Source organism: Canis lupus, chromosome 1 (assembly GCF_011100685.1).
Source record: "Canis lupus familiaris isolate Mischka breed German Shepherd chromosome 1, alternate assembly UU_Cfam_GSD_1.0, whole genome shotgun sequence".
Lineage (NCBI taxonomy): Eukaryota > Metazoa > Chordata > Mammalia > Carnivora > Canidae > Canis > Canis lupus.
This window is the reverse complement of record NC_049222.1, coordinates 110,861,232-110,878,299: the sequence shown is the minus strand read 5'-3', so window position 1 is coordinate 110,878,299 and position 17,068 is coordinate 110,861,232. Positions and strand designations below refer to the sequence as shown.

The window sequence follows — 17,068 nt, the reverse complement described above, 5'->3', positions numbered from 1 at the left end:
CTGGTTTGCCAAATGTAGTAATAATGATGAGCACTTATTAAGTCAGATGGGGATCCAAAGACAGGGAAGTCAATTTCTGTGCAAACTACCTTTATTTATAAGGGAAAATGTCCCCCATTTGGTTATAAAACCAGCACTGTGTGAAAGCCCTTGACTGGAGAGAGGTGGGACAGAGGTCCTGGTAGAGGCCAGTGTGTCTCACCCAGCCCTGGAGAGATGGGGGCAGAGGTGACTCCCAGGGAAATCCAGTGGAGGTGATTCATCCCAGGCTCCACTAGGATGGTGCATTGGCTTGTTTTGAGGGGGTGAGAGGGGTTGGCAGTAGGAGTGGGAGGCACTTTGGACGGGATCTGATCTGGCAAATAGAGGTGGTGGAGGTGGTGGTGCTGGTGGTGCTGGTGGTGGGGTCTCTTGCCTCCAATGATTCCCAACCCCAAGGCAATCTCCCATGGCTAAGGCAGTTTCTAAATTTAAGGCTGGGGTTCTCCTTTTCCCCTGGGCTTCCAGGGAAGCAGAGAGCTGGAGGTGAGGACCCCAGCCCTGTTGGGCTGGGAGCCCAAGGAGAGGCAGCAGTTACTGATGAAGAGGTCTGAAGCAAAGGCAGGATGGCTCTATCCTGCCTCCCTTGAAAATGTCCTTCTGTGCAGCTAGACCTTATTCCTCTGAGTCTTCACCCTGGGGAAGAGCTGAGGAAGACAGGATCTTTAGACATGAGGAATGCTCACTCCCTCATCCCACCCCCAAATTTAATGGAGTCACTTAATCCACCCCCAAACAGATGGGCTGTCTCCATCCTCTTCTCCCTTCCTAACAGACTTCTCCAGTAGAATCCCCGGGGGCCCTGTCACCACCAAGCACCAGATGGAGACAGAGTCAGCAGCCCAGTTGATGAGATGGAACTTCTCGGGTCTTCCATACTGCCATGAAAGCAACACCTGCTTCTCCCTACCATCACCATTGTGTTTGGGACCCACCTCCGCCAATCCCCAAATGAAAAGAATCTTCTCCCCTAGAAATATAATGGAATCTTCCTGGTCTCCTCCCTTAACCTAGTAGAACCTCCCTGGATTCTATCATCATTTTAAGAATGGATCCTTCCGGGATCCCTGGGTGGCACAGCGGTTTGGCGCCTGCCTTTGGCCCAGGGCGTGATCCTGGAGACCCGGGATCGAGTCCCGCATCGGGCTCCCGGTGCATGGAGCCTGCTTCTCCCTCTGCCTGTGTCTCTGCCTCTCTCTCTCTCTGTCATGAATAAATAAAATCTTTAAGAAAAAAAAAAAAAAAAAAAAAAAAAAAAAAAAAAAAAAAAAAGAATGGATCCTTCCTCTCCCTGCCTCAGCCCTGTAACAAAAACTTCCTCGGGGCACTGGGGTGGCTCAGTGATTGAGCGTCTGCCATTGGCTCAAGTCATGATCACAGGGTCCTGGGATAGAGTCCCCCCCAGGGAGCCTGCTTCCTCCTCTGCCTGTGTCTCTGCCTGTCTCTCTGTGTGTGTGTCTCACAAATAAATAAATAAAATCTTAAAAAAAAAAAAAGCTCCTCACTACCACACCAGTACTCCACGATTCTTTAACATCCCCCATTACTAAAATGGGATTCTTCATCACTTCCAGTTACTAAAATACACTACATTTTTCCTTACCGCCCCAGTAATATAACTAGGGATGATAAAAATATTTGTTTTTTTTTTTGATAAAAATATTTGATTGAGCATGAACCAATCAAGTAAATAGTAAGGCAGTGAGTTCACCAGGAAGGGGGTTCTCTCCCTAACTGTAAGGGGCTCTCCCCTACATCCCTCATTATTAGAATTAATTTTCCAACGAACAAGGGGTAGTGGAAAGGGAGGTAGGCAGGAGGTTGGGGTGACTGGGTGATGGGCACTGAGGGGGGCACTTGATGGGATGAGCACTGGGTGATATGCTATATGTTGGCAAATTGAACTCCAATAAAAAAATTTTTTTTAAATTAATTTTCCTCATCTCCCCACAAACTTGAATGGATTCTTCTGGCCTACCTTGTCCCCAATATAATGAAAGGGCTGTCCCTCTTGCCCCTCTTTTTCCCAGAATCACTCTTTCCCCCAAATAGCCACAGGAGGCCGGGACAGTATCTCTTCTGGGCTCACCCCGAAGTAGTTACGAGGTACGTAGCCCTCCTGGCCGTGCAGCCCAGCCCACCACCAGTCCGTCTCCTCTGGTCCATCCCTCCGCAGCACTGTGACCGACTCGCCCTCACGGAAGGACAGCTCGTCCCCGAACTCCGCGCTGTAGTCCCAAAGGGCGTACACCACCCCGTTGTGCATCAGCCCCATGCTCTGCTCCACATCTGAAACATAAAAGGGAAGGGATTATGAGCACCGGGTGGAAGGGTGGGGGTGGGGTTCAACACTCAGGTTCACAAGACACACTGAGGACAGGGACATGCCCTGGGATTTGGCAAACCACCCCCGCAGCTGAGGGATGAGCCACCTGCAAAGTTGTGCACCCCTGTCTGGAGAAGGCTGCCTAAGCTGGAGTCAGCTGCCAGGAATGGCAGTCTCGAAAATTTGAGAACGCTCAGGGTGCATCAGACTGGGCCTCCAACCCCCAGAGGCAGGGTCACTGGCCCCCATCCCCTCTTGGAACATCATCAAGTCCCTGTGTCACTCCCAGAGATGCAATCATCTGCGCACTGCACCCCTCACTCCCCAGCAAGCTATAGTTTCCATAGCCTCAACCCCTCTTTCCTTTTTTTTTTTTTTTTAAGATTTTATTTATTTATTCATGACAGACAGAGACAGACAGACAGACAGGCAGAGGGAAAAGCAGGTTCCGTGCAGGGAGCCTGACGTGGGACTTGATCCCGAGTCTCCAGGATCACGCCCCCCGGCTGAAGGCTGGCTGAAGGCTGCGCTAAACCGCTGGGCCACCTGGGGCTGCCCTCAACCCCTCTTTCCAACAGTACAGCCCATCTCCCCCTTTCCCAGATGGTGAGTCCACATTGCTTCCCCCTCCCCAAGAGACAGAAATCTCCAAAGAGGATGTAATAACTTCTCTGGAGGGTACAGCCCAACTGCTCCAACACCCCCCTGGCCCCACCCCATAATGTACTGAATGGTACAGTCCACCATGCTTCCCTCTCTCTAGTGGGGCAGTCCACCAGGTTCCAGGGTCCCTGCCTGCCTTGCCAGGTGTGATATCCAACCTCTACTTCACCCTCACATAACTCTCCATGTCCCGGGCAAGCAGAACGGTGTGATCCCCATGTCTCATAGGCTCCACCTACCTGTACAAATGTGCACTGGCCCAACACTGCTCCCCAAAGCCTATAGCCTATTTGGCACCAGTGGTGCAGTCCCTGTCTACCCCTGTTCACCCACAAGCCCCAAGGCTCTCGGCCAGTGTGACTGTCCTGTGGCCATCCAGGCTCACCTCTCAGAAACATTATCCCACCCCCAGGTCCTGGAGCCTGACTTGCTCCAACTGTGTGATGTTCCTTTTTTGTTTTTTTTTTCTGTGGGATGTTCCTAACGTCACCCTATGATACAATCTGCCCACCCACTCCAGGTGTGCAATATAGACGCTCTGCACACTCTCATGGTCCAGGCTACCTACTTCCTCCAATCACCTGGTTAGGTGATATGGCCCCCCTCCTAAGGGAAGCCTCGTGTCTCCCTACAAGTGGAAGAGTCTCCAAGCCCCTCCCCAGAAGCGGTGGCCTGCTCACCCGCCAGCTGTGTGGCACTGTGTCTCCCACAGGTAGCACAGCCCACCTGCGCTGCCCAACTCCAGGTAAATGGTATAGTTGGAGCGTCCAACTCCCCATGCCCAAAGGTGAGAAAGCAGGTGAACAGTGCAATCTCCAAAACCACTCTTCTCCCCAGAGGTTTCCAGTCTGCATGGCACACTGCCCATGTCTCCCCACCACCCCTCAGGTTGGCAGTCTGCTCACCCCACACACCCCGCTTGCACCTGCCAGATGTGAGGCCCGGTCCCCCCCACACCCCGAGGTGGTTCATCCCTCCACCCTTCCTCTGTAATCCTGCCTCTTGATTGGGACAGCCCTCACATCTTCTCTCCTGCGACTGGCAGTCAGCCCCCCTCCCCCCCAGCTGCCAGCTGGGCGGCCCAGTCCCCAAGACCTCCTCCCTACCGCCGAGGCGCCCCTGCGCTGCCTCGCACCTGCCAGGTAAGTGGCGCAGTCAGCGTAACCCTCGCGGTAGGGGTCGCACTTCTCGATGGCGGTGGCTCCGTCACTGAGCGTGGTGGCGAAGATTGCCGCGCCGTGCTGCACCAGCGCCGTGCAGATGGCCGTGTCGTTGCACGATGCCGCGCAGTGCAACGGTGTCCTGGGCGTGGAGGCGTGCGTGAGTGGCCGCGCGGTCGCCAGCGGGTGCCCCCCCCCCGCCCCGGCAGCGCTGTCCCGCCCGCACCCGCGCCCGCACTGCACCCCGCGCGGGTCAGGGTCAGGGCTCACCAGCCGTGGCTGTCGGGGGAGTTGACATTGGCGCCGGCGGCGATGAGGAAGTCCACGATGGGGTAGTTGGCGCCGCAGATGGCGTTGTGCAGGGCGGTGATGCCCTCCTCGTTGGGCTGGCTCGGGTCGTTCATCTGGGCGGGGCGGGGACGCCGAGGCTCAGTCCCCGCGGCAGGGGTCACCTCGCATCACCCCCCACCCCGCGCCGCCTGCCCTGCACTTTGCAGCACTCACCTCCTTCACCGCCTGCTGCACCACGTCCAGCTCCCCGGTCAGCGCCGCGTCCAGCAGGAGCACAAGCGGGTTGAGGCGCGCGCGGCGGACCTTGCGGGGGGAGCCCGCCTTCCGCAGCACCGAGCGCATCTCCTGGGGGACAGGGCGGGGGGGGGGGAGGCTTCAGTGACTTAGGGAGACTGTTAATATACCCATTACTTGGAGAGGAAAACAGAGGTTCAGGGACCCCGCAATAGCCGCCCCAGGTCATCCAACTAGCCAGAGGTGGGGCTGGGGCTGCAACGCAAGGAGGTACAGAGCCTGAGTCCAGAGGGGCTTAGGGAAGGGGATGCCTCAGCTCCACAGCTATTGTTCCCTACAATAGTCAGAGAATGGGGTGATCATAGGATCTTGGGCCCTGAGACCTGAAAGGAAGCTGGCAGACCAATGAGTTTATGATGGTGGAAGCCAGATTTCTTTTATAAAACATAAATGCTGGGGCCCCTGGGTGGCTCAGTGATTGAGCATCTGCCTTTGGCTGGGGTCATGATCCAAGGGTCCTGGGACGGAGCCCCACATCAGGCTCCCCAAAGGGACCCTTCTGTGTGTGTGTCTCTCATGAATAAATAAAATCTTTGAAAGAAAAAATGCTATGAAGCACACCCAACAAAATGTTGCCCAGTGTTAATTCCAGATGTTTGGGATGAGAATATTTAGCCTATCATTTCCCGTGCTTTCGTATTTTTGATGTTCATGGGTCCTCCTACAAGATTCATTTCTTCTGAGCATGTCGGATTTGTGATTCTGGTCTTTGATGTCGATGACTTAAAGATCCTGGAATTTGGAGATCCCAAGAGCCACTGATTTCAAAATTCTCTGAGGTTCAGCTATTTCAAATCTCCAATATGTTGTGAGTCCAGAAATGCTAAGTTATGCCACGTCAAATTGCTGAAGACCCAAGACATTGCATTCCCAAGATTCTATGATTGGGAACCTTAACGTTTTATGGTTAGAATTTCATTCCAACAGATTGAAAGGAGATACTCAAAATGTTAATCATGGTTCTGAATGCTGTGATTTTGGCCTCTTCGTTTTTTCATCTATGTCTTCCTAGTTACTATGGTGTTTATGTATTTTCTAGTGAAAAATGTTCACTTACAATATAATTCTGGGGGTACCTAGCTGGCTCACTTGGCACAGCATGAGACTCTTGATCTTGGGGCTGTGAGTTTGAGCTCCATGATGGGTGTGGAGAGATTACTCAAAAGAATAAAATCAAAAAAAAAAAAAAAAGAATAAAATCATTTTTGGGCAGCCCTGGTGGCGTAGCGGTTTAGTGCTGCCTGCAGCCCAAGGTGTGATCCTGGAGACCCGGGATCGAGTTCCATGTCGGGCTCCCTGCATGGAGCCTGCTTCTCCCTCTGCCTGTGTTTCTGCCTCTCTCTCTGTGTCTCTCATGAATAAATAAGTAAAATATTTTTAAAAAATAAAATAAAATTCTATAACATATTAGTGCACTAATCTGTGATTTTTCTGACTCAAATGAGAAGAGTCTTTAATTTTCAGTTTTGGTGACTTCACAAATCAGTTAATAATCAGGGTCTGTGTTACTGACTTTTAAATTCTAAGATCCTGTTCTTTGAACCTTCTGCGCTCTAGGATTCTGAAGCTTCACTGTTCTGAGACTGATAACAGGATTTAATTCTTGAATTCTGTGAGTTTTCAAGTTTCTTTACGGCCAGGACTTTGTGATTTTATAAGGTGATTTTCATTCTTCTGTTCTTGATTTCAAGATCCTGAATCTCAACATCTCCTGGCTCCATTCTCCTATTAGGAAGGTTTGGAAATAGGTGTATTAGGGTGTCTACCCAGCCCCTGCTTCTTCTCTGGGCATCGTTCCCCTCTCTCTGTCCATCTACCTGGAGAGAACAGGACTGTTCCATGTGACACCACCCACCCTAAGCCAAGATGCAGGGACTGGAGCAAGTTTAGCAGAAGACCATCCCCAGGTAAAATACTAACAATAATCACAGTGGTTAACAGGTGCCAGGCACTGTTCTAAGCACTATATTCATATACGTAATGCTCATAGCAACCCTATGGTTGTTCTCATCCCCATTTTACAGATGAAGAAACTGAGGCCCAGAGAGGCAAGATATCTTGGGCAAGGCTGCATAGCTGATAACTCCTATGGACCTGGGATTTGAACCAGGCAGCCTAGCTCTGCAGCTGGAACCCTTTAAAAAAAAAAAAAAAAAAGATTATTTATTTATTCATGAGAGACACAGAGAGAGAAAGAGGCAGAGACACAGGCAGAGGGAGAAGTAGGCTCCACACAGGGAACTCAATGTGGGACTCGATCCCAGGTCTCCAGGATCACGCCCCAGACTGAAGGTAGCGCTAAACTGCTGGGCCACCAGGACTGTCCTGCAGCTGGTACCCTTAATCACAACACCCACAGCCTCAGAGACCAGAGACTTGCTCTCGCAAGTCTAGCAATGGCTAGATGGGCCATTTCTAGCCATAGCACCGGCTTGCTGGGGTCAGAGGAGAAAGCACAGATCCCCAGAGAAGGCAGACAAAAGAGACCATGCAGCAGCTGGGGAGATAAATGGTGACTGTCTTGATTCAGGCAGGTTTTTCGGGTCCTGGAATAAACCCACTGACACACTCATTTCCAGGTTGTAATACTCAAAGATTCCTGAAGATCGGATACCCTTGGGGGCAGCAGAGAAAGTCTCTGTGTTGCCAAGACTTCTGAATGCCTCTCCATAGACATTTCCCCTGTCTTTAGAACACAGGCAACCCCTTAAGACTACATTTTCCAGCCTCCCTTGCAGCTGGGTTCCTGACCAAATGGAAGATGTGATGTGTGCAATTTCCAGGTTTGGTCCTAAAAGGGAAGGGGCACTTCCATGCCCTAACTACTATACCCGGGTGTCCTTGTGTATTACTCACCATGCTCTGCAGCTGCTCTGGTGGGCTGATCTGGGGCAGGGCCGGGGGTGGTATGGGAGCTGGTGGGGCAGGAGCAGGGGGCCCTGCCCTAGCCTCAGATCCTTCACTGATGGAGGACAGTTCGGGCTCAGGCCCCCCAGGCCCACTGTGACGATGGAAGAGGCGGCTGATGATCTGCTGGTATTGCTTCTTGTGGGTGGGGGGCAGGGCTACGGCTGGGCTCTGCTCCATGGAGCCCCTGCGTTTGAGGGGCCGCGGTATCTCTGCCAGCACCCGTGCCACCTCCTCCAGCTCGGGCACCGACTGTGCCTCGGGTGGCAGTGCTGGCTGCAGCCTTGTGGGGCTGAGGGGTCGAGTCACAGCACCTTCATCTGCATCACCAGCCTCCAGCACCGGTGTCAGCAGCCCCTCCAGCTCCGGCTCCGGCTCCAGCTCAGGGGGAGGTTTGGGGGGACCTAGAAGGAACAAGAAGCTCACCAGAGAATGGGTCCCTGTGAGAACCCCAAGATTCCCTTCTCTAAGTCCACAACTTCCAAGACCTGGAGTCGGCATCTTATTTGCCTTGTGCTAGTTTTATGCACATAAACATATTAATAATTATTCTAATTCATATAAGAGCTACTGAGATCTTCCTATGCATCAGGCCCTATTTTAATGACTTTATATGGATTAAATAATCTAATACCATATTTCAATAAGGTGGTATTAGATTTTTTACACTCAAGGATATTGAGGTCCAGAGAGGTTAAGTGACTTGCCCAAGGTCACACAGCATGGAGCTAGGCAGTCTGTGCTTAACCACCATGCTATCCCTAGCTCCTAAGCAAATTCCCAAGCTCCTCTAGCTCAGCTCTCTGTAGGGACAGTGTCTGAAAACAGGTGTCTGGCTGTGCTGGCTCACCCAGCTGTTCTGGTCCCCAGCCATTTGTCCTCCCTCTAACCAGCCCTCAGGGCCCCCCACTGCTGACTCACCTTCGCTCACAGGGGGCCAAGTCTGTGGGGGAGACTGGGGGGCTGGGGCAGGCGGTTGAGTCTGGGGCTGTGGCTGGGGCTGGGGTGGAAGCTGGGGCTGGGGCTGGGGGGGTGCCTGGGGCTGGGGAGGTGCCTGGGGCTGGGGAGGTGCCTGGGGCTGGGGAGGCAGCTTAGGTGGGGGTGCTCGGGAGAAGATGGGGGAGCCAGGGAGCATGGCCCTGCTGGCCCCGTGCTCCCAGAAGGCATTCTGCAGCTTGAATATCATGCTGAGGGGAAGGGGGCGCTGGCGCGGGGCACCCCGGGGCTGGGGGCTGGAAGGGGGCATGGGGATGCGGCTAACGGGCTGCCAGCTGCGGGGCAAAGTGCCTGATGGCCCCGTGGAGCCCAGTGATCTGCGGTAGCTGCCCACATCAGAACGCCTGTCGTTGGCCAGAGGAGAGACCTTGTAGTTGCGGGGCAGAGTGGCGCTGGTGAGGTTGTCCTGGGGTTCAAAGAGAAAGAGAATAAAAAGGGTTCAGGTGGGAGGAAGTGAGGGGGAGGGCATGATAAAGGAGGAAGGAGGTAAGGACAGGGGTCAGAAGGGAGAGAAGGTGAAGGAAGCCAGAGGGAATGCGGGAAAGAGAGTCAGGGACACGGCGGCAATCCAGGATACAGAAAGAAGAGCTTGGGGTGGATGGAGACTGGGGGTGCAGCCGGGAGCAGGAGATGGTCCTGACGGCACTCCACTGGCCCCCTCCCCAGCCGCCCCTCACCTTGCTGGTGGCCCCCAGCCCATCCAGGCTGCTCTCTCTCCAGGGCAGCAGCTGCAGGCCTGGCGAAGCAGGCCGCGAGAAGACGTCCAGGCCTGCAAGGCGGGAATCATTAGGGTCTGGGGGCTGCCTCTCCGGCTCCCCCACTCCTCTGGCCTCCCAGCGCTCACGTTCGTAGCTCGCCGTGTGCGAAGGTTTCTTCTCGTACGCCACGTCCAGGTCAGACTCATTCCAGGCTTTGGGGGGCCGCCGGCGCAGCGTTAAGTCGTCTAGGGAGAGGTGGCAGATCGGGATATAGGGGGACGCTGGTCCCAGGCCGGCTCCCTCCCACGCCTCCCCAAAATTAGGCCCCCGCGTTCACCTTGAGCGCGCAGAGGCGGGGCGAAAGCGCTGCCGCCCGCGCCCAGTAGGGGGCCCCCGAAGGCCACGGGTGCGTCGTAGGCGGAGGTCTGGGGGCGTGGCGAGGGCCCGCGCTCGGGGAAGAAGGCCTGGGGCCCCTCGGCCAGGGGGCTGCCGCGCGGGGAAGCGGCGCGGCCCAGGAAGTCGAAGGGCGTGGGGGGGCCCTGCTGGCGGAGCGGGCCGGGCCCGGGCCGCGGGGAGGGCGCACGGCCGAGGGGGCTCCCTGCGCCATCGAAGGCGCGGGGCCGGGGCGAGGGCGCGCGCTCCAGGCTGCCGTAGGCATCCGGCTGCAGGTAGAGCGGGGTGCGCGGTGACGAGGGCCGGCCTTTCGGGGACAGCGGGTTGTAGGGGTGCAAAGCCGGCGCGCTCTCGGAGCGTCCGAACGAGGTGTCTGCACCGTCGGTGGCCGCCTTCCGGGGAGACCCGCGGCTGCTGAAGGGCTCGGGGACAGGGCTGGAGCTGTACCGGGACACCTGTGGGGAGGCCGGGACATTGAAGGGTCAAAGGAGACATTAGTAGAGGGGTGAGCAGATCAAAAGAGGTCTTTGAAAATTAACCTGGGGATTGGGACCGGGGCTGGAGATTCAGGCGGCACGGGGAGCCCTGGTGAGGGGTCCTGGTGAGAGAGCCCTGAAATCGGGGCTGAGGCTGGCCCATACAGCGCCTTCCTGCCTCTTAGAAAAAGTCTTTTCCTTCCAAGGGTCCTGTTAGATTTCCATGTAGACCACTGGCTGTGGTCACTGGCTCCCTCTTTCAAGCGCCCTTTAAATAGCTCACGGCCGTATAACCCTATGGGACAGAACGTCAGGCAGAAAGAAGCTGGCTCTGGGGGCCAAGGTGGGGCCCAAGGCGAGTGGGCTCACCCTCGTAGGGGCTCCAGCCTGCGAGCCCGGAGGCGTCGGCGAGTCTGACCACAGCGACTCCAACTGTTTGGTCAGTTCGTCCACCTTGGCCGCCGCCGTGTCCAGCTCCATCTGCTTCAGGTCCATGTGCTTCATGGCCAGAGCTGGGCAAGAGGGAGTAGCGGTGAGAACGGCGGGGGGCCTCCAGGCAGCGCCCCGCCTCTACCCTGGAGGGCCCCTCCGGGGCAAGCCCCGCCCCCTACCCCAGCTCACACTGGAAGTTCAGGTCCAGAAGGTCCCGGGTGCTCTGGAATGCCTCGCTGTCCATGGTGCCGGCCGAAGCGGGGCGCCTGCGGGGGCATGGGTGGGGGGACCTTCTCAGACCCCGCCCGCTGGGAACCAGAGACCGAGCCTTTACTTTCCTGGTTCCTTCCACTGGAAGCGCTATGCCCCTCCACTTCCCGGGCCGGGAAATGCCAACTCCTTCAAATCCTCCTGCATGGCCCTGGACAATTCCTTCTCTTTACGTGGCTCCTTGCTCATCTTTCTAGATCGGTCCTAATAAGACTTAAATCACTCTTTTGACAATTATCCACTGATTACCTACTGTGTGCCAGGTATTTTGGGGAACAAAGGATACAAAATAACTATCAATTACTGAGTGCCTACTACGGACCAGGAGACAGTGTGTTAGATCCTAGGGATATCATTTGTTTATTTATGCTAGGGATATTTTTAAAAATAATAATTGTGCTGCCTACCGTGTACCTGTGATAGTTGCTTGAGGCCATAAAGAAATCAAATAATGACTATTAACTGAGCGGCCACGGTCTCCTAGAGTTGTGCCGAGTGCTTGCACCCAACATTCCATTTGGTGGCCAAAATCACAGTGGCAGGCAAAAACGTGAGCCTCAGAACTGTTTGTTCAAGATCACCCTGTAAGGAGTCAGCAGTACTAGGTTTCACACCTGAATCTAACTTGTTAGTCTGGGTCGCCTCCACCAGATTGGAAGAGTCCCAGAAGGCAGGGACCACTCAGCTTCCTCTCCCCGGAGCCGACCTTATTCATGGGACCCAGTGTTAACAGAAAGAGGAGGGAAGTAGCTAGGGGCTGCTGGGCCACTGTGGTCACTGGCTAAGTGGGAAGGAGCCAGGCCACAAGGAACCAGTCAAGCCAGCACCATCCCCATCCCCATGGTAGCCACCACGCCCAGGTGGCTTTGCACCTCCCCAGGCTGCACCAACTGCTTAGCTTTGGAGGTGCAGGCGTGGGCAGCAGGGCGGGCTGGGGCATGCTGATTCTGGCCTCTGTCTGGGAAGCCTCAGAACAGAACCTGTTGGGGCTGGTTGGGAGCATGTGACCTTGGGCAACAAGTCCCATCCACTCCTAGGACCTCAGTTTCCCCAACAGTGAAAGGAGGAGGCAAATCAGCTATTCTAAGAGGCCTCTTCAATCTCTCAGAATCTAGAGGCCTAGATTCTGAAATTGTAAGGACCTTGAGGGTGTAATTAAAACTTTACAAAGCCTAAAACTCTCAGCTTGAGAGTCTCTTGTCCAAAAGTTCTAAGTCCTAGAGTCTATCTTTGGAACATTCTAGAATTCTCCAGTTTTGTTAGTTTAGATTTCTCCATCTTCTTGCACCATGTTTTTCTATCTATCCCAGGCTCCGTTGTCCTACAAGTCTAGTTGAATGCATGGGTAGTGGAGCGGGTAAGATCACAAGTAAGGAGATAGACTTCCAGGGTTCACATCTGGTGGCACCACTATGACCCAGACAAGAGTGCCTCTTGATCTGTAAAATGAAGATATATAGGAGTTCACTAGGAGGACTATAGTGAAGATCCAACTGGCTGGGCGATGCAAGAAGAATTAAGGTTCTGAGAATTCAGGCCTGAGAAAGTAGAGATTACAGGAATCAGAACTCGGGGCTCTTAGAACTTCAGATATAAGGACCAATAGAAAAAAAAAAAAAGGACCAATAGAGGTACAGGGTGGCTCAGTTGGTTACGTGGCCACCTTTGGCTCAGGTCATGATCCTGGGGTCCTGATATTAAATCCTGGTTCTGACTCCCTGCTCAGCAGGAGAGTCTGCTTCTCCCTTTGCCCCTGCTCCTGTGCTCTCTCTCTCTCTTGCTCACTCGCTCTCTCTCTCTCTTAAATAAATAAAATCTTAAAAGAAAAGAACCTCAGATCCACAAGAAACTCTGTTAAAATATAATAACGAACAATTCTATGCAGCCTCCAGTGCCAGCATCCTGGCAACGAGATGTTCTTTGGGGGGATTTCAGGATTCCCAAATTTCTAAGCCTCTCCTATCCCATGCTGACATCCTCTGGCTCTAAGGAAATGCCAAGGCTGGGCGTGGGGCCCTCCCAGGGCCGGTGCGGGCAGAGGGGTTGTCGGGGCCACCAGGGGGCGCTCCGGGTCACGGCCCGACCCCAGTGGGGCGGGCGGACCGCGCCTGAGCTCAGACCCTGGGAATGCGCTGCGGGCCCGGGCAGGTGCCTCACCTCCCGCGGCAGGGGAGCGGGGAGCGGGGGCCGGGCGGGGCACCAGGGCGGCGCGGGCCGCGCCCTCTGTTCCCAGGCCCCTGCCGTCCACTTCCAGCTCCCCGCTCCCCCTCCGGAGGGCTCTAGTCCACCACTGGGTACCCTCTAACCCCAGCTCCCACTCCTCCCCTTTCTCTCCACCCCTAACGCTCGTTCCCGGGGACTCGTGCACGCGGCCAGGCCAAGCACGTTCTTGGGGGTTAAGGATCCCGGGGGGCTTCCTGGAGGAATCATCCTCAGTGGGAACTGGGACAGAGCGCCAGGCTAGGCTGGGAATACCCTGGTTAGAATCCTACATTTCTGTCCCGACACACTGACGCTGGAAGAGACCCCACCCTTTCTGGGACCTGGTTTTCCCCTCTGCCGACGACTGTGGAACAGGCTAGGGCCTTCCCCTAAGTCTCTACCCTGGGCTAGTTATATAGCTTCTCCATGCCTCAGTTTCCTCGTGTGTATAAAGGGGAAATTAATACCTTCACCTCCAAAGGGTGTGAGGTTTGAGTGACATAATTTCTGTACAGTGTTGGGAACGATGCGGGGCACCAAATAAAGTTCACACATACTGGATTCTTAATTCCGGACTTTCCCCGGCTGTTCATTAAGATAACAGGATCTGACACAGCGAGGGCTCAAGACCCGGAGTAATACCCCCACCCCCACCCCAAGAGCCCTTTCAGCTCTTTCTGAGAGTCTAAAAGCCATGGGTTTTGACCTCTGGAGTCTCAACTTCCTAAGCCCTAAGTTCTTCCTGTACATTAGTGAGCTCTGGCTAGTGGTCATCCCCAAAAATTCAGGCAGAGGGGCATGGGGTGCCTTGGAAGATTCCAGAGAGAAGGTGGCAAAAGCCCAGGGTGTAGGTGTAGGGTGTAGACCTCTGTAGACAGTGGGAACCACCCCATCTACCTACCAGTGCTGAGCCCGGCCCGCTGTGAGCTCTGTCTTGGCAGCCACGGCTGGTTATTATTTTTAATTTCATCTCAGGCTATCACCGAATGCCCTTCAAGCCCAGACACTAGGAAGTTCTTCCCTCTCTCATCAGAACCCTCTGCCTCCTCCACCGCCCTGTTCCATCCCCTCACATGACACAGGGGGGTGGAGAGAAGGGGAGACAGAGGGAGGTGCTGGTCCCTGCCCTCCCCCAGCTTCAAGGACGGACACACACCTCCAGAATTAGCCTCTATCCCTCGCTTATCTCCCACACTACCTCAGGTCAGACAGATGGGGGTGGAGGTGACATTTCTCACCTCAGGGTCAGGGCAAGGAGCCCTAGAAGGGAGAAGGTTAGTCAGAAAATCTGGTGGGAATGGATGGAATCCCGTCCCCCCACAGCTGCAGAAGGAAGAGGAAGCCAAACTCTTAACAACTCTGCTATCTGAGAGGGTCACAGAAGATAGGAGCCAAACTCTAATCAACTCTACCTGTGTGACCTCTTAGCCTCAGTTTACCCCCATGCCCCTCTCTGCGTGATGGCTGTGTAGCGCCCAGCCATGCAAGCCTCCCAGAATCCAATCCCACCTTCTGGAATTCTGCCCTGGGTTCTAGAACCCCCTGTGCAAACCCCAAATATTTCCCACCTCCACCGGGTAATGGGACAACCCCGCCCCCACCAGGGGGCGCCCTGGGGTGGCGGTCCCTCCTCTGGTTAGGCAGGTCTGACGCCCGGGTTAATGATATGTTGGGGATCTCGCAGGCGCACACAGGTTGGAGAGTTGCCCCGGTCCCCCCCCACACACACACCCCTACCGCCGGCCCTCACCTCAGGGCCGGAAAGTGTAGGGAGCGCCGGAACCCAGCCTCCAGAGGGACCCCGGGGCCTCGTCCTGCTGCATCTCAGGGACCCGAATTCCACTATCCCCATCCCACGCCTAATTCTGCCTCGAGATAGAGGCTCGGTGGAGAAGACAGCTGGAGGGCGGCACACCCTTTCCAGAGACCCACCAGCCCGAGTCTTGTCATTTCTGCCCGGGACTCAGGGATCCGATACCCCCATTCTACTCAAAGACTCGGGCTTCTGGGAGCGCCCAATTGGTGGGACCCAGGAGTCCCAGGTCCAGCGTGTCCCCGGGACCACGGGTCCGAGCCCTCCATCCCAAGAACGCTGGCATCGGAGTCCCCTTTCCTTTTGCCTAGTAAATCTGAGTTCTTTCCTCCGAAGGAAAGAACTCATCTGCGCACCCCCAATTCCGCCCTGGGACTGGGCGTCCCTGTCCCTTCCCAGTCCTCCCAGGGACGAGATGTCGGCCTCCTCCAGAGCCGCTGGACCCCAGGGGGGCGGGTGGAACTCACGGATCCGGGGCAGATCCTGGCACCGGGGGGACTTCCTCCGGCTCAGGCTCCGGCTGCGGGGAGCCGAGGACGGGGCGGGGCAGGCGCCGGGAACAGGTTAGACGACGTGACTCCGGCAGGAGGGAGGCGGGTCCCAGCGGGGAGGGGGAGTAGGGGTCGCCTCGAGCACCTTGGGACTTGTAGTCCTGGAGGGGCAGTACGCAGCCTGAGACGTTCCCACTGGGAATCACTCAGAGTCCATTTCACAGACAGAAAAGGCGAGGTCCGGAAGCCGAGGGCGACCTGACTCCGTGGATAGAATCCAGACTTTAATCTCGCCGTGACAGCGGGAGACAGACTCCCGAGTCCCTGCCCGACCCCTCCAGGCTTCGTTTCCCCCTTCTAGAAAGATTTGGACGCCACCAAAGGAGTAAAAAGGTTAGAGGTTGGGAAGGGACTCACATGCCTCGCCCGTAAGGCGAGAAGAGAGACTCGCTAAATCAGTATTTGCTCGAGTCTCCGAGCCTCGATCTCCCCGTCGGTGAAAAGGATGGTTGGATCTTTACAGATTTTCCCAGCTACCGAGTCCCGAGTTGTAGGCTGGGACTACAATCCCCAGCAGCTTCCGCGACGGACATCGGGCGTCTCCCTTCCTCCAGTCGCCTGGGAATTGTAGTTCCGTGCCCGCAGGGGCGGCGCCCTGGAGTCTCGCCCACGCTGGGGGGACTGCCCGGTGATCCCCGGCGGAGGGAACGCGTCCCCTTCCCCCGATCCTCCTTCCGCTCTGGGGAGCTGCTCACACCCTGGGAAAAGGGGACGCCCCGATTCTCGAACAGGATCCGAAATCACGGCAGAGGAGGCGGGCAGTGGCGCTGACACACGCGCCAGGAATGCAGTCGGGTCACCCTGTCTAGCCGCGGTCCCCCGGCTCCGCCCGCCGCCGCGAGCTGTGCGGTCTCCGTGGAAAGGGGCGTGGACGCGACCCCCAAGTCTGCATCCACGTGCCGCTGTTTACACGCGCCCCCCCTAGACCCCTCCCCCCGGGGAGAAAGGGCACTGATTGAACTTTCCACTCCCTCTCCCATCCTCAAAACCTTCGGAAAAGTCCCCCACGCACTAGACTAAGTCCTCGGGGGCGTCTATCGGTCTCACTCGGTCCACAAACCCCACCCCATAGCCCGCCCCGCCCCACGCGTGTTTAGCTCCGGAGCCTGGAGGCCCCGCCCCGTGGCCCACAGGCTCCTCCCTCTGCGTTTCCCGCTCCCAAGGAGTTCACAAGCCCCGCCCCTAGCTGGTATTTCACGCCCTCCGGAGGAACGACCCAGTTTCTCCGTTTTCCCACCTGTCCCACTCAAGTTCCGAATTTCCCAGGCATCCAGGCCGCCCAAGAAGGGATTGTAACACTGAAAGCACGGCCCTGCCTACCTCGACTCTTACCTGTCTCTTTAAGAATCTCAGACCAATCGAGCTTCCTGTCTCTTTAAGAGTTAGGAGCTACCAATGTGGCTGCCCCTTTAAGGCGACGGTGGAGCCAATGATGGCTGAGACGGGGGGGACGCCCGCCGGGACCCGGTGAGGCTCTGACTCCCGCCCAGCAGCCAGTCAGTTGCTCTGGGGAGCAGGTTTTCGGAGAAAGACTTCTTCCTCGGCTGTCTGCTCGGC

The 17,068-nt window shown here is 55.9% G+C and overlaps 1 protein-coding gene across 5 annotated transcripts; it reads right to left on the bottom strand.

Annotated features, from left to right (window-relative positions):
- Nucleotides 1-69: 69 nt before the first annotated feature.
- PPP1R13L (protein phosphatase 1 regulatory subunit 13 like) lies at nt 70-16,972 on the bottom strand. 5 transcript variants are annotated; one of them, XM_038528572.1, is made up of 14 exons: nt 16,844-16,972; nt 15,869-16,209; nt 10,865-10,941; nt 10,613-10,755; nt 9,712-10,222; nt 9,521-9,619; nt 9,354-9,445; nt 8,602-9,082; nt 7,630-8,084; nt 4,693-4,824; nt 4,459-4,592; nt 4,164-4,330; nt 2,129-2,328; nt 70-686 (listed from the first exon to the last, which is right to left on the bottom strand). In XM_038528572.1, coding segments are annotated over exons 2-14 (2,532 nt in total). In that variant the 5' UTR covers nt 15,871-16,209; nt 16,844-16,972; the 3' UTR covers nt 70-647. The 5 variants fall into 5 exon arrangements, with proteins under 5 accessions (XP_038384500.1, XP_038384502.1, XP_038384499.1 ...); XM_038528574.1 differs by lacking the exon at nt 15,869-16,209 and having other exon boundaries at nt 16,844-16,910; XM_038528571.1 differs by lacking the exon at nt 16,844-16,972 and having other exon boundaries at nt 15,869-16,337.
- Nucleotides 16,973-17,068: the final 96 nt, after the last annotated feature.

Bases quoted from the DNA above. Each gene is read 5' to 3' on its own strand.
- PPP1R13L (XM_038528572.1), bottom strand. The intron at 8,085-8,601 runs GTGAGTCAGCAG...TGTTCCTTCTAG, and splicing joins TTGGCCCCCTGTGAGCGAAG to GTCCCCCCAAACCTCCCCCT. The intron at 4,593-4,692 runs GTGAGTGCTGCA...CGCCCCGCCCAG, and splicing joins TGCAGCAGGCGGTGAAGGAG to ATGAACGACCCGAGCCAGCC.